At 45.0% G+C, this 16,580-nt stretch overlaps 1 protein-coding gene across 3 annotated transcripts in view; it reads left to right on the forward strand.

The window, feature by feature from the left end:
- Window positions 1-16,580, forward strand: part of LOC100747072 (transmembrane protein 132C) — a 77,066-nt gene that overhangs the window by 51,838 nt on the left and 8,648 nt on the right. For all 3 annotated transcript variants that reach the window (XM_012393119.1, XM_012393120.1, XM_033324347.1), the window contains exons 3-5: window positions 1-859; window positions 8,929-9,072; window positions 14,955-15,210. In XM_012393119.1, coding sequence (XP_012248542.1) covers window positions 1-859; window positions 8,929-9,072; window positions 14,955-15,210 — 1,259 coding nt within the window. The remainder of the gene's footprint in view (window positions 860-8,928; window positions 9,073-14,954; window positions 15,211-16,580) is intronic.

The raw sequence follows: 16,580 nt of genomic DNA on the forward strand, positions 1-16,580 counted from the left end.
TACCGGCTCGCTACATAGTTCCAGATCCGTTGGACGCGTTACCGGGCCCGGAAACGAGGCGAAACCTAACAGCGGCGACGATTCTAGACGCGCAGGAGTTAGGTGCGCGTCATCTGGACATGTCCGCTCATCTGGTTGGAAACAGCGTGCCTCGTGACTCGCCCGTGCTAAGAGTGCTCTTTCACGCCGGAAGCGAGGCAGGCGGAAGGCGTCAGTTGCTTCTCGCTCGACATCAAAGAGTCTGTGTGGTCCTGCACGCGAGCTTGGCCGCTCCATCGAGGAGCACTGCCAACAGGAACAACAACGGCAGACCCTATTCCTCTTCCTCGTCTTCTTCTTCTTCCTCTTCCTCTTCCTCTTCCTCTTCCTCCTCGTACTCCTCTTCTTCCTCTTCCTCTAGTTCTTCGTCCGCTTCCGCGCTAACGGCAGCGTGCAGCCCCGATGGAGAGAACGGAGTCTGTTTGGCGCAGATCACCATACCAGCCGATTGGTGGGCACCGTTACCTCCTCCGGACGCTTCTGGCCGGGTCAAGGTCGCCAAGAGCCTGCCCAGGCTCGTGCAGGTAGCTTACTCCGTGCTCGAGCCACGAGCAGAGGAGGCTGGCTCGCCTGACAACGGGGCTGGCTTCTGCAGGCCCAGAGTTCAGATTCAACCCGTCACGCCACTGGGTCAGGTACCTCTGGCTCCGAACCGGGCCGATTACAAGGAGCTCAAGGCCGACGATTCGCTGACACTCCTGGTGCCCCACGGGCCCCTTTATCCGAGGTCTCGGTTACACGTTCCAGCGTTCCTGCATCCGTCCAAGGTTACCGATCCGAGACAGGAAAGGCCACCGATCGTGATCGCTGTGTATCTCAGGTGAGAGATCGTTTCTTTGCTAGTCCTTGACACGAAGAGTCGTCGATTTGATCAGCACGCGGAAATTGCGCTTTCAATCGTTCGAGCAGTGTATTAGGTTGCCCGAAAAGTGTCTTTCTTTTACAGACGCATCCTTGTACAAACATGAAGCCTAATTTGTGATCTTTATCTCGATAGAACAAAATGGATCATACGTAATTCGGAAAAATAATATAAAACGAAAAATGTTGTTCGTCCATTATTTCCTTATAAAAAGAAAGAAACTTTTCGGACGACCTGACATTAGGTCGGACAAAGGGCGACCGGTTTTTGGTTGTGCAAATTATTAGCGTTAATTACGCACATGATGAAAGAACGTAGTATACGTAGCAACGATTTGCCTACATTGTTTCGAGGAATATCCATCGAAATACTCTCAAACAATTTAGCCGATTTGAACGTCGTGGAAAATGTCTGGCGAGTGCATATTCCCGTCTCACCACTGCATTATCCGATTTGAAGATAACAATTTTGAATATTTGGCAAAATAATGAGAACGCGAGGTTTCAGATAACTGAGCTGCGAATTGCTATTTATATGTGCAACACCTAAGCTTGGTCAGTGAATTTTATTATTACAACGTGATCGCGTCTGCCAAATTTACAGAAAAAATGAAACGTATTGAATGTGGTTCTAATCCAATAGCGGGGGGTTGTACACGATGGGGAAGGTGGTGTTTCATTCGTTAACTTCGCTGAAATTGATGCTAAAAGTGGGCTGGCAAAATCTAAATTTGAAAAAAGCGACTTACGTTATAAATGGAACTTGATAGAAGGAAATAAAACACGTGTAAAATAATGTGTAAAAAATATACATTTAACGCTTGAGAAAATTAGGAAAAATTTAACGAACAATACGACTGGAATACGGAACGCAGAACCGTATTATTCTGTGCCGCCAGAGTTTCCTCTATATCAGGTGGATTACCGCGAATCGCGATGAAACTGCATTACATCGTAAAGCGGTTAAAAATATTTTAAACGTTGAATCTCGCGGCGAGAGACGCGGTTACCCGTTCCATCGGGAAGTTAGTTACATAATAGCGAATTAGCGATAACGGCGGAGCTGTTCGAATTCGTTGCGTTTCTTTTGTACGTAATTACGAGCCGTTGGAAAAGTAATTACGAAAAAGACGAAGCACGTTTTCGCAACAGAGAAACTTGCCAGACGAAACGAGCAGCTCGAGATCGCGCGTACAGTTTTCGTTCCTTTTTTCGTTTCGTGCCCGTTTCAAGTTCAAGATAATCGCTGTTCGAACATACTTGCCAACTTCCATTCGATTTTTCCTTTTCCTCGCGTTGAAAAAATACCGATGAGATACGGCGAAGATTCTGCGAGCTCCTGAAATTTATTTTGCTCGCTCGTCCGTCCGTTTTTCGTCCACGCGAGCGGAACTGTCTTAATGCACCCCTCGGGAGAGTAGCGGGGGTGGCATGGAAAAAAGATCTGGAACAGAGAGGAGGAACAGGAATTTTCTAATTGGATGAATTGTCAAGCACCTCGCGTAAAGTTACAACTTTTCCATTGTTAGTAAACTCTCCAACAGTTTCCTGCTCCTTGTCACCGACGTTTCGTTCGTGCTCGCATAAGCGATTCGCGAGCTGCACCGCGGCAATCAGGCTCTTTCAACGATCCTATCGTGACCCCTTTTCTAACTCGACATCGTTGCTTGATAATTGCTATCGAAGCTGACTCGTTGAAAAAGCCTGGTTAGATTCATGGACCAGCCAGACCATGGACCTGATTCTATGAATACAAGAAACAGTCGCGCCTTCTGTTAAAGTAGATGGGAAAGGGGTTTCGTATTGTACACGCGAAACGATGCTTCTTAAGCCGGATTCGCGTGCATGTATGTTCAGGAAAGTGTAGATTTTCAGGAGCTCTGCTTTCGTGGAAATCCATCGCTTAGATCGAATCAATTTCCCGCAGGCAATTTTTTCGTTTTCAATCTCTCTCTCTCTCTCTCTCTTTCTCTCTCTCTAAAAGGTTTCCAAAAGAAAACCCCGGGCGCATTAAAATGAAACGCGTTTCGGCCGATATGCGAGAATAGAAATTAGTTCGTATCGAGGAATAGTCTGATGCGAAATTAGTTTCAGCAAGACGATTCGCGCTCTGGTTGGGATTAAGCATATCCCTTTAACGAGAAATCAAGAGCGCTATCTTCACTCGCTTAGAAATTCGATTACGGAAGGAGTTTGCACACGCGTCCTTATCTCGCGTGATAAAAGAATTTGCGCTCGTGTCCTCGAGTCTTATCCGAAAAACGTCGATTTATTTTATGTACCGTGGCCTCGACACTTTCTCGAGGAATCCTGCTTTTATTTTCACGATATCGGCTTCCAACGTCAGCCAGGAATTTTATATAATCGGCGCCCGCTTGCGGCTACACGTTTACAGCTGTTGCGACCGCGATATTGGCCAAATCCCGTGGTTCTCTCGAAAATATCGTGTACGAACAACGAAACCGTATCCAACCGACCGTCTCTCGGTTTCGATCATAATTATCGGCCGAATTATCGGTGACACGTTGATGCTTAATCGAGCGAACGTTCCTCGCGATGTACCGGTTGCGCAATCGGCCGGGATGTCGCGTTGTTTCGTTACGGGATCGATCGCCAGCCGTACCAGTCATTGAATAAATTGTGGCCGTAGCCCGACACCGGTCGTTCGTCAACGCGATCCGGCAAGCTTCCCTCGCCTGTCGAGATCGTCCCGATACCAGCCGTTTTGCACGTCGCCGATTTGTATGTAAATGCCAGTCGATGGCCCCGCGGAAATAACTTGATTCGGACTTGTAATTGCATGGACGAAACGCTTGCTGTCATTCCGAACAGGGGGTTGGTTTCGCGTCGAGGGCAAACTAAGCTCACCACTGTTCCCTTTTTGCGTGGACGTTCCTTTTCAAAAGCCGGCCAATTCTCGTTCTCTCCCTACCGGCGACTAGCGCGTTTACCCTTCTCTCGTCAGGGACGACTAGCCTTTTTCTCTGGCGCGTGAATATCGCGACTAACCTGCCGCAACCTTTCGTAACCCTAATTTCCAGCCGACACGAGGTTAACTTAATTAAGTCGGAGGGTTCGTTTGCTTCGAATAATCGACCTCGACCAGGTGTAATTCGATTTGAAAAAAGACGAGCTGCTGTTCTCGTTCCCCTTGGCCAAGCTGAAAACTCTCTATCGATCTCCGCAGCGTTGATGTACGCTAGTACGAGAACGGGGCCGAAGCGGAAGACTTATCTACTCGGTCGGCAGGCACACAAATCGAATCTACCGCTTGTTTTGCATCGTCTATCGAATTAACGAGCGCTTTGTCCCTTGACCGGAATCGTAGCGCCGCTAGATTCTATTTTGTATCGGAGAGACGGTCTCTCGATAATTCACGCTCGCGATTGTCCACGTCGTGCACACCGGTCGCACGTATCGATTTCGTTGCGCCTCGGACGCTGCAAACGGTTGCGTTTTCCGCCGCGTATATCGAAACTATAAAGGTAACGTGGGAACATTAGAGCAGCGTAGGAAAAATGATTCGTTCCAATTACAGTTCTGCTCGCGTGCTACAAAAAAGAAAAAAAAAGAAGGATATTACCTGACCCCAAAGCGGAGAACAACGACGTAGCACAAACGTTGAAAATGTAGCTGCGCATTTTCACCCGTCGGAGAAATAGCAAAACGAGAAACACGCGACCGCGTAAAATTCCCTTCGTTGCGTTTCGTCGAACTCGCAAAAATTCCCTATCTCTCGCGTCCTCGTTTCCACGGGGATGATGTTTTTGAATTTCTTTTTCTGCCTATGGGATACCTCGAGGCTGAGGATTTCAACAGAAAAACGTACGTATCTACGCAAGATGTTCCGCATAAGTTACAGCGCTACCGATGTTGCGGCTACGTACGAAAACAAGTCAAAGGTATTCGATCAAATTTTGTCGTATCGCCACTGAACATGGAACGTAACAGCTGATAAAAATAACATTCCTTTGGAAAATGAGAATATCTATCGATGTTTCTCGCAGTCGCTGTAACCGCGAAGACGCGCGATCTGCCGATATCTTTCTATCTTCTATCTAATCAAAATCACGTAGAATGTATACGTTTAGCTGTAAAGTCAAATAAAAGCTCAGTTTTAGTTTCAAATCGTTAGACTTGCTCGTAAGAATCGAACAATGTGACTTATCAGATTTCGCTGCTGTAGCCTTCGGGCTAAGAAAAACTCACGGCGCCAATCGAGTTCTCGTTTCTCGCGTGGCGAACGAAGCCTCCGCAAACGAACCGCGAACAACGCGAGCAGCTATTCCATTGGTGGCGCGAAGGCGAATCGGTTGGGAAGAGAAGAGTGCATTGATATTTATCCGACGTGGCGTCGGATAGACGGCAGCTATCCTCGCGCATCGTAACTTCCCCGTAACACCGACCTCGTGACCCGGTCACGTAACTGGAGCGTGAATTCTCGGGAGCGAAGACTCGGCTAGAATGTAGCCAAGCCGGCGTCGCGACGCCAGGCAAATGTCCTTTCGAGTGGCCGCGAACGACGAGCTTTTTTCCGTTTCGTGACGGAGCTACCGATCGAGTCGTCTCGACATTTGCCACGTTCGATATTGCCTTACCTTCCTCTTCTTTCTTCCTAACTTCGTTTACGGATACTCGCCTGTAAATGTTTAAACGCGTCGTTCCATCGCCACACGAACTGCAAATTAACTTACTTATTCATTTACGAGTAATCCTTTTAGGTAGACGTAGGTATGCGAATAACGTAAAAAGATACGATATACAGTATATTGGAATCCTCGTAACTCTAAACGTTGTGGTGTATAAGTCGCTTTACGAGTCGAAATATTAAGACGCTCTGTGTCAAATTATTTGTCATGAATTTAGACGCGTTATTCTACCAGCGGAACTCGAGTTCGCAAGAAGTTCCAGGTCTGTAAGTGTATCATCTGCAACTTCGAGGTAATATGCAACTCGAGATATACGCGTATCTGTACAATGATATCGTTACAATGAAATATCGTATCACAAATAGCAACCGTCATGCTGCTGATACGCTCGAAGACCTATTAATGAATCTTGAACGCAGAGCCGCTTATACCGATAATGTGATTCATAAGAGAGGTTTGATAAAAAAAGAAACAATGGGCTTCTATAGATCGCAAGTATCTTCTGCGAACGATAACGCAAAGCGTACGAGATTATAGTTATAAGATATTGTACAATTTTTTGTTCCTCGGCTCGTCGTATTACGTATGTCATATCACTGTACTCGATTAAAAAACGCGCTAGTCGCGACAAAGATTCTCATCTCGATCCTTGTACTTGCACGAGAGAGAGTACGCTTTCCTTTGATGACCGTGGTCTCGTTTAATTACGACGCGGATTAATTATTTTTTTACGAAGAGGATTAGGTGGAGGGGCACGAGATTCGCGTGTAACACGCCGCTCTTCTAATTAAAACGCATTAGTGGGCCGGCTCGCTGCCACTGCCATTAATCCGCATAAACCATTTTCGGGACGTTTTAATTACGCCCGCTGTCGACGTAGTGCGTAGATTTCTCGTTATCAACGTCTCGATATTGCGTCTCGTAACGCGCGAGCCAGTCTCCTCGGAGCCGATCGTTTAAAATTGCAATCTTGGCCAGCAAACTGCGACGCGACCACCGCCACGCCGGATGAACGATCTCCACATTTCTGCGGCTCGGCTGAACACGAGGGTCTTTCACGAGGCGCGTTATTGCCAGCAATCGTGAAACGCTACGCTATATCGCTTTCGAAAAGCACGCGAGAGAAATGTGGCACCGCTCTCTTTCGCAACGCGAATTCCTTTGATTAATTTTTATCGAATCCTCTCATCCATCCGGATATCTCTGTATTATTGATATTCGCCATCGTCACGTTCCATATATCTTTGTTATCGCGTTGTGCCTCGCGCTTTCGCACAGGATGACCCTCGACCCGTAATCGAATCGGACAGAGCGAAAAATATTTTTCAAATATACAAACAGCAACAGCCGGTCGGAGGTTTTTGCAGCGGAGGTGTTACCGTGAACCACTCGCGTTCGAGAGGCACGTCGAGTGGATGATCGACGTCGCGCGCGATCGCTCCCGGGGAGTAAAACGCGATATATATAATAGGTCGCCGTTCCGAGGCAAACGATTTGTCTAAACGGAATCCGCACCCGTGAATGGCCACCTTGGCCGACAATATTTCATCGTGCCCGAGAAAATTCAATTTCCAATCTGGTACTTTGTAATCGCTTGGGATAAGCGACGCCGCGGAAACGAACGACGAGGATTCCGCCCGTCTTTCCATTTACGTGCCGTACTAGATAAATTTTTTTGGTCGCGAAATATCACTATGGGAATACCGGCTGACACGAGACAGAGACACGAAACCTTGCACGAAATTGATTCGTACGAGAAACTCTGGTCGATAAACGATGTATGCGAGACGGTGGATAATTTATGGAACAGGGAGATTCGATGACTGTATGACGGAACAAGGTTGAAAGTTTGCTAAGTATAAGCGAATTTGCCTATTACTTTTCCATTAGACAGGTGTATCGCGGCGAAATTTCGCTATCCTTTTCCTTTTATTTTCAGACATAGAATCTTTGTGTTGGCATCCGGTTGAAGGTACAGACATCGATTATGTATTTTTAGACTATAATATATTACGTCGATGCGACGCGCATTCACAGAGAGTTTCGCGGTTCATTGAACGCTGCACCGAGTTCAATTCGGATTTGACCCTAAGGATTCTAGTAATGACATGTATATGAGGTCGTATAACAAGTATTAGGTTGTCCCAGAAGTTTCCTTCGTTTTCTAAAGAAACGATGGATTGCTTGATATTATTCTATCGAATTATGTTTGATCCATTTTGTATTCCAATAGAACAAATTATATTGTTTCCTCGTAAAACGAAAGAAACTTTTGGGACAACCCGATATACATCGTTGACTGAATAGTCCGTATACCAGATAGTAACGATCTTGAACGTTTCTTCGAACAAGTACAAAACAAATTTATTACGTGAGCTGATATATAAATGAAGCTTTCCAGGAAGAAAATGATCTTGATATCTAGTGATTAATTGTTCGGAGATACGAATTCGTAAAGATCAGTAAAGCGCTGACTAAGATGTTTTAAATTGTGCAAATGAACCAGGATCGTCGTTAAATCAGCTTGTAACAGTGATCAGTTATCTAGCATCTTGCTTGTAGAGATTATGCTCGTATAATTTACCGGAAGAGTAGAAATCACTTTATACGGACGAAAACTTGGATCGTTTGGCAAACATAGAGAGTCGAAGCTGCGACAGGTTTTGCGTTATGCCATGGCAAACGAGGACGTTGTTGAAACGACGGCCAAACTCAGGGTTGAAAGTGTGCCGTGTGTTCAGGCCAGCAGCTAGACGCGATCGAACGGAAATCCGATACGTACGCACCAAGGAGGTGACGCTTCGTTTGCAGTCACCTAGGATAATTGAAAGGACCGAAGGGCTGGAAAAGTTGACGATGTGTGCCCGGTCGGTCGCATTATTCCAAGGAGTTGAGCCGATAATTGCCGGGCTGTGCATCGATCGCGAGCACAACGTGCCTATGGTTATTGGAAAAAGTAGCTCCACGAGAATTATTTCACCCTTGAACTCGTCCAAAGTACCGTATTTTCCGCGTTCCGACGTTTCCTTTTTCCTTCGCCTTCCGTCGTCTATTTTTCCTTCTCTCCCGCCTCCCTACAGCCTCGATGCTGATTTTTTAATTGCCTCTTCTCTCCTTTTTCCTCGCGGTTTCGATAGAACGACCGGAAAACGCTCTCGTTTACTCTGTCGTTTTTCCGTTTACATGGCATTTTCAAGCGACTGTTTGGCCACGTCGCGAATTTCGATGGAATTTCGCTCCGACCAATCGGATTTCTTCCTGCTTTCTGAATAACGTATTCTCTTTGATTCTCGAACAGACGGCGCAAAATAAACGAAATTATTCAGCGTTTAATATCGTTTAATATCGCCGTTGATAAAGATTTCGATGAATGTTACAGGGCCAGGGTGAAATCTGGCGTGAAAATCTTGGACGCCTCGTCCAGTAATCCCGACTGGATCGTCGACAGCAAGATCAACGCGAAGAACACGATCGCTACGTTCACTGCCAGGCGAAAGGAGAATGCTTCGCGATTACCAAGCGCGTAAGTACGTCGCTATTTTTGCTTTTCGTCATCTTCATTCGCGCTGTATTCTATCACGAAGATGGGACGAGCGATCTACGATGACTGGGCAAAGTATATCCGAACGTAAAAGTTTTCTACAGGAAGCGATCGAATACCTTCGTAAACCGCTGTAAGGACTAGGTGAGAAATGAAAATTAATCGAGAGACACATGTACCTTCGTTTTATTGCGGAAATATTCCAAGAAGAGAAATACCGTAGAAATGTACAAGCGCGTATCGATGTGCGAATCAAAATGACGCCCACATTAATAAAACATTTACGAACGATATTAAGAACGATAATACGACGAACTTTATCTACATATGCCTATCTAAACAATTGTTACGTCGTAAAATCTGCTGAACAATATGCAATAAACGGAATATCGCGATCTACGACGTTCCTTTTCCTCGTAAACGTAATGACATTCGCTGTCTACGTGTCTCTTCTCCGATTCTTCCTCCTTTTCTTCGTGTCTCCAAGGATGTGCGAAAATCGGCTTCTACGTTGAAGGAACCTCTACATGGATTCTTAGAGAGGTTCAGCAAGTTGTAAAGACTACGGTTTGTTCTTCTCCTCGGAAGAGGATTTGCTCGCCGTATCATTGTCCTGTCCATCAACTTCCCTCTTGTATTTCCTCCTGGTGCACCCTCTATCGTCACCGTCGTTGTCGCCGTTATCGTCGCTGTCGTCGTCCTTCTTCTTCGATTTCTTGTTCCTCTTGCAATCATTGTCGTCACTATCGTCGCTGTCGTCGCTGTCGTCACTGTCGTCGTCCTTCTTCTTCGATTTCTTGTTCCTCTTGCAATCATCGTCGTCACTATCGTCGCTGTCGTCACCGTTGTCGCAGTTCTTCCTCCTCAATTTTTTCTTCTTCTTGCAATCATCGTCGTCACTATCGTCGCTATCGTCACTGTCGTCGCAGTTCTTCCTCCTCGACTTTTTCTTCTTCTTGCAATCATCGTCGTCACTATCGTCGCTGTCGTCGCAGCCGTATTTCTTTTTCGACTTCTTCTTATCGTCTTCGCTGTCGCTGGAAGAGCTGCTGCTGCTGCTACTGCTGCTGCTGCTACTGCTGCTGCTACTATCGTCGTCGTCGTCGTTTTTCTTCTTGGTCGATCGTTCCAGCCTTACAGAAACTCCTTTTTCTTCCTCGATCAACATCTCAGCCACGTCGAGCGCTTCTCTCTTGGCCTTTCCGTTCACGTTCCTGGTTTTCTCCTCGTCGCTGCTGCTGCCGCTGGATTCTTGGCTGGACGAGTCCGTAGATGGCTTCACGGTGGCTGTATTTCCCTCTGGCCCAAGCGGCCTCTGTTCTGCCAGTGGATACGCTTCGATGTAGATCATCGAGGCCACCACAGCGGACAGAGCGACGATTATTAATGCACTGGAACGCATGTCGTACTCGCGAAGATAATTCACCGGCTGAATCCGTGATATCGAACTTGGCGGCTCGTCTGCTCGCGGTCTTATATAGCGGCACTAACGGACGCCTGATAAGCTCGAGATAGAAAGAAGAAGCGACGTATCGGAAGAGCAGTGGTACTCATGGGAAGCTGATAGATCACTGGACCGGCCGAGATTAATCCGTTATTGGATTATTTCAGTATCGCGATACAGCTGCGACCCAATATTTCTCGCAAACGTAATTCCAAGTCGTAGTAAATTTGATCGCTTCTCCAGACAGTCGTTCGCCTTTGTTTTTCTCATTTTTGCACTTACACACGTTCGCGTTATTTCGAGTAACAAGCTTCTTGTAAACTTACGTAACGTATCTTTTTATACGCTTCGATATTTTTATACGTGTTGCGTTAACCTCTTGTACATGGAACCTTATTCCGTGTATGAATTAAACAAATATGAACTATAAAAAAAAAAACTCACGTATCGACATCGTGCGGAAGCTATCTTTGCTCGTCGAACAAACGTATCGTGACGCGTCCAACATCTTCGCATTCCGAACGAAAAATTGTTCGCACGCGCGAGACTAAAAATATAGCAGCCGTTCTAGGAGATAATTTTCTCTACAAAATATGTAAAATCAGATGTATGGATGTGGCAGCGTAGACGCGTTTGCTTTCGTATCCGAACACTTTCTCCAGTGCACGAAATTATAGAGATACCTGTTAGAAGCTGTTGAAAAAACTAACGCATCGATACGTATCGATGGAAGAATCATCTTTGCTCCTCGCGTTTCAAACCATTTCTCCGTAGCGCGAAACGAACTTACCAGCATCTGTTCGAGGAGGTTAATCTCGAAAGGTAATAGGGTTTGGAAATATGCAAATGACATCATAAAGGAACGGTGGAAAGGCAAGAGAACGAGGTGAGACCGTGTTTGGCGAGAGTCGGAGAAAGATTTTATCGCAGTCGAGAATCGAGGCGCGAAGCGTTCGTTTCGGCGTAGTTTGGGCAAAAAGTAAAAGTAGTGAGTATCACTGTATATTAGATGATGTTATCGCATCTAACCCTGCGATGCTCCGATTTAATTTCCTCCCCTTTGCCCCTGTACTGCTTCTACGTATTCGCGGCTTCATTGGAATCAACAGTTTAGTACTATGATATTGGATCATCGGTCGTGAAATCGCTAAACACGCAACATCGAGACCTATGCTCTCGATAAAACGTATATAGAAACCTTGCTATCGTTACCAGGAATCAAACTCCATCTCGGCTCTTCTTTCGTGCATCAGCTTTTCTGCTAATTTTCTTCCATTGCGTTTCATTTTCAAATCCAATCGTGTTCGCGTTGTTCTCGCCTTCCACCGTTCTAAATCCCATTCTTTCTTCTACAAGACACCGATAAATCTCGTAACCTTTCGCTCCGTTTGTTTTTGCTTGTCTCTATCACGCCATGCCATCCGGAATTGCTCTCGAATCGAAACAAAACGACGGAGTAGAAGACGCCAAGATTTTTCTCATAAACGAGGAAAGTGAATGAAAAGGATCAGAAACTATACTATTCCTTAGGACGATAATTGAAATAGATAGGCGAATAATGTACAAAAGGTGGAACGATATAGTGGAATTTAAAATTTATCATTAGCCAACACCCACGTGGGTAAAGTTTGAAGATATTTACATTTAGCGCGAGTATACAGGGTGGTTGGTAACTGGTGGTACAAGCGGAAAGGGGGCGATTCTACGCGAAAAAAGAAGTCGAAAATATATAATAAAAATTTTTCGTTCGAGGCTTTGTTTTCGAGGAAATCGACTTTGAATTTTCGCTCGGTACGCGTGCACTTTATCACGTCTCGTTATAGTGGATCTCACTGTAGATCGTTGCGTCGATGGAAAAATTAAAAAAAAATTTTTATTCTATATTTTCGACTTATTTTTTCGCGTAGAATCACCCCCTTTCCGCTTGTACCACTAGTTACCAACTACCTTGTATATAGTAATTTCCAAGCGATCGTAATGTCTCTTAACTTCTGTCAGTAAGTATATATGTAGGTATATTATAATCTATGGTATTGATGTTTGGAGAGTTCGCGTATATTCACAGAGATTACGAAAACATTCAAACATTAAATTATCCACTATATTAATAAACCATGATATTCAGTGGCACTATATTTAACATTTGTTATACGTTTAAATGCACAGTATACTAATTTCTCGCCAAACATATGTTTATAATAAATATCTGGCAATTTCCATATACATTTTCAGATTCGTTCCATATTTTACCAACATAATCGTGACGGTCGTGTCTCGTTGCAGCGCTAATGAAATTTCAAAATGTTTCACATAACGCGTACAATATGGACATAAACGTTCTCTATGGTTTTTCAAATATATTCGTGAACCAGTGTACCTTGCATCGAGCGTAGAATATTATTTTGCGCTCTCGAGTATTGGAATTCTCATCAAGACAAATCTCTTTGTGACTTCGTAGCCCGTAAACTTCGAGGCATCTCAAGATAGACCGTTCTTCTCTTCAATTTGTGAAAACTGATGGGAAGCACGCTTGTTCCGAGTCGTAAATCCTTCGGTAATAACCGTCTGTTCCATGGTGATCCTTGTTCACGGTCAAACGCAGACGGATGGGTCGTTAACGCGTGTTCGACGGAATCGTGAAACGCCGCCGACTTTGTAACACAACCGTGTTGCACCTCGCGTTACGTAACACCAACGACTTGTAACTAGAAATACCCTCGACGCGAGTTACTCGTCTCGCTGATTGTTCGGCGAAATCCTCGTTAGTTCCACGGAGCTTGAGAAATACCGGCTACGAGGACGCTTTAACGTAACAACTTACCCACGTCCGCTTCTCTAGTCAGGACTGTTTCACTGTGGATGAACTTCCACGTTTTACGCTTGGTTCTTCTTCTGTCTAGTTTTGGCAAGTCTTATTCGTTAGTTACCTCACGGGTGTTTGAGTTTGCCGCTACGTTGAGTCTATCGCACACCCCGCCGGCCATAAGTATCAGGACAACTAACTGGAAAATTTATCTATCGAGAATTCTAACAAATTTTACTTGGTCCTTGCGATTCCAACAAATTTTAGTCTATTTATTTTTTACTTGTCTTTTATATATATTATTACAAATTAAATTATTATCGTATCATACGTTTTGTGTGTGATACGGCGAGGCACGCGCGACGAAAAAAATGACAGATTTATATTGAAGTATCTAGAAGATGGATAACAGCAGTGGAAAATATCAATTTATATAAAATATCATCGTGTTTGATGGTTCCCTAAACCTTTGCGCTGCAATATGCCTTGCGAGGGGACATCGTAAATCTAGCAAACAACTCGGATTTCTCCTCTGAGGGAACACGACGAGATTACTGACGATTATGTAGCAGGAAATTACACGAGCCAAACATTTTTATGAAATATACCTTCCCTCCAAACTTTCGTTTCACGCTGCACGAAAAAAACAAATATAGAAATGAAATGTATACTCAGGTATACGTAAGAGTATGTTAGCTGGTAGTACGAAAGTCTTCGCAGCGATGTCGGTGCTGTGACACGGCGACGATATAGAGCGTTTCTCTTCCCAGAAATTGTTTCTGTTTCGTGATGTAACATAATTTTTATGATGTAACGATACTTCGCTATCGCGGAAACACACACGAGCTGATTATTGTAGCATTATAAGAAGAATACTTGCGAAGCTGAGGACAGACCGTATCGAACAATCGAACCACGCGCATCGAATGCAATTTTCCTCTCTCGTTTATTCAGTTTGTAAAACAGTGGAAAAATGAAAACAAGCGACAGTTGCGATATAAGCGGCGGTGAGTTAGATTTAAACGTTTATGCGGATATTGCAAAAACTATGTTACGAGAAAGCAAGTAATCGATGCGGAGAGAAACAGTACAGTAGCGATAATGACGATGTTGCATTCGGAAGTAAGCGAGTGAATATAATTTTGGTTTTCTTTATTTTGTAAGAAACGTGTGTAGACGATCAGCCGGAAGTTTCCGAATGCAAAGGGGTAGATTAGTGAGCAACGTTCAAAAGAAAACACCATCGTGTAATATCCCAGATGCGATAGACGAGTCTAAAAATAAAATTCTAGAATATCAAGGGAATCGCCAAGGTGACTAAACAAAATCATTGACCGACAGACGAACTTCAAAGGGAAGTAGATCGGTATCCCGGCTCGCGGCACTTTCATGAAAAACTCTATCTGCCATGGCTGCGTCAAAGAAATCGGTTCTGTAAATAGTTCAGCCCTTCTCCAAATACGCTCGACACTCCGTGGACGTTGGCGTTACGCGAGGAATTGGGGCGTTTCGGATATAAACGGCTGGCGATGAATCTGACTGGCATCGGGCGGCTAGAATTACTGTCGGGAAACAATCGGGATCCTGTCACTGGGAACGCATCTTTGTCATTTGCAGATCGGCAGAGGAAATCCTGACGATGCTTCTGGAGGCGAGCGAGGAGGGGGTGGAAGGGAATTGGGATGGTGGTCGAATCGTGTGGAGCGTACGCTACGCTTTCGACAACGGCTCTCAGCTAAATGGGATGGATCAACAGCGACTACAGCAGAGACAAATGCAACACCATCATCATCATCACGCGGAGAGGCGAAAGCTACAGGTTCGCCTCGAAATACAGAAAGACGACATTCAGGCCGTGCTGCCTATATCCAAGGTGAGCTCTCTCACGTGCGCAAAGTTTGCCTTTCTAGCGTTTTCTTTACGATAACGTCGAGATAATGAAGATTACTCGACTTTGACCGAGATACGTTTCTACGTATTCTCTGTTCTACGCTAGGTAGGAACGATACAGCGTCGTTCTAAATTAAAGATCTAAGAAGACATTTCCATCAACGTACTCGTACTTGCAATCGTAAGTTTCTTTACGAACATGCAATAGCATACAGAATGTATGCACGCGTACCTTTATTTTTCAATCAGGTGCCTTTTCGCCAAGCTCTACGTTTCATTTTCTTTTCTAATTACACGAATACGAATTTTAATACGCTTGGACCTAGTTAATCGGCGAATCGTTATCGCGTCAGATCACCTAAATTCGAATTCAATGAATAAAATTCATCGAAATTTCAAGATGTTTCTACAGATTTTTACGCTTGTGTTCCTCAGGCCACTGTATTCTTTTGGAAAGTAGTACAAGGACAGTTTCAACTTGGCACAACAGTCTCGAAAGGTACTCAGTCACTATGGCTGTCCAATAATCTCTCAAATAACACGTTTCGCCACTCGGAAGTATAAATTTTAATTTTCCCCTGATTTTACGGCCACTCTATATCGTTTCCATCCACGGTAACCTTATATTAGCTGCTTAAGCTCGTCGAGATAAAAACCTTGTCTTCCTCGAGGGGGATGAGACTGTAAGCCGGGGAATCCTGAATCACCGCAATGGTGCGTGCATATCCCTGAAGCCTGGTTAGCTACGCCACGAAGATTATTCAGCGTCGCGTGTATTCTCTAACAAAATCTCGACGACGAACCTCGTTGCCGCTTTGTTGTTCGTAAAATTCGATTGGTCACAAGAACGTTGGGTGTTTGTGTTTGCGATCCGATACGCGCGGTCAGAGGTTGGAGAAACGATGGCGATAAAGAGAGCTTCCTGGTGCAATTCCTGTCGGGGGACACCATCGAATACGTGCCCGACGATTTTCATTCCCGCCAACTGTGCCTGGAACGTGCACCCGGAATTCCACAGCGGAAACTACGATGGAATTCCACGAATTCGCACCGGTTAAGAAATAAAAGAATCAACCAGATGGAGAGAGAGAAAAAAGAGGGAGGAGAATGGGGCGAGCACTAGTCTCCTACGCGAACCAATATCGGTACTCGTCGAACCGGCACGATTTTTAGACCAGCCAACCCTCGTTTTCTGTCCTTCGACGTATCCGCCGCCATTCTCGAGATCTCTTGAAAAAGAATCCGCTAAGTTGGCCGATAACCGCCGGCGAAAGTGCCGATCGATACGGACCTGTACGTGGCATATGTCCCCGTGATCCGTTCTTTTTTTTTTTTTTTTTTTTAAAACGGAAG

Source organism: Bombus impatiens, unplaced genomic scaffold (genome assembly GCF_000188095.3).
Source record: "Bombus impatiens unplaced genomic scaffold, BIMP_2.2 scf_2222, whole genome shotgun sequence".
Classification (NCBI taxonomy): Eukaryota; Metazoa; Arthropoda; class Insecta; order Hymenoptera; family Apidae; genus Bombus; species Bombus impatiens.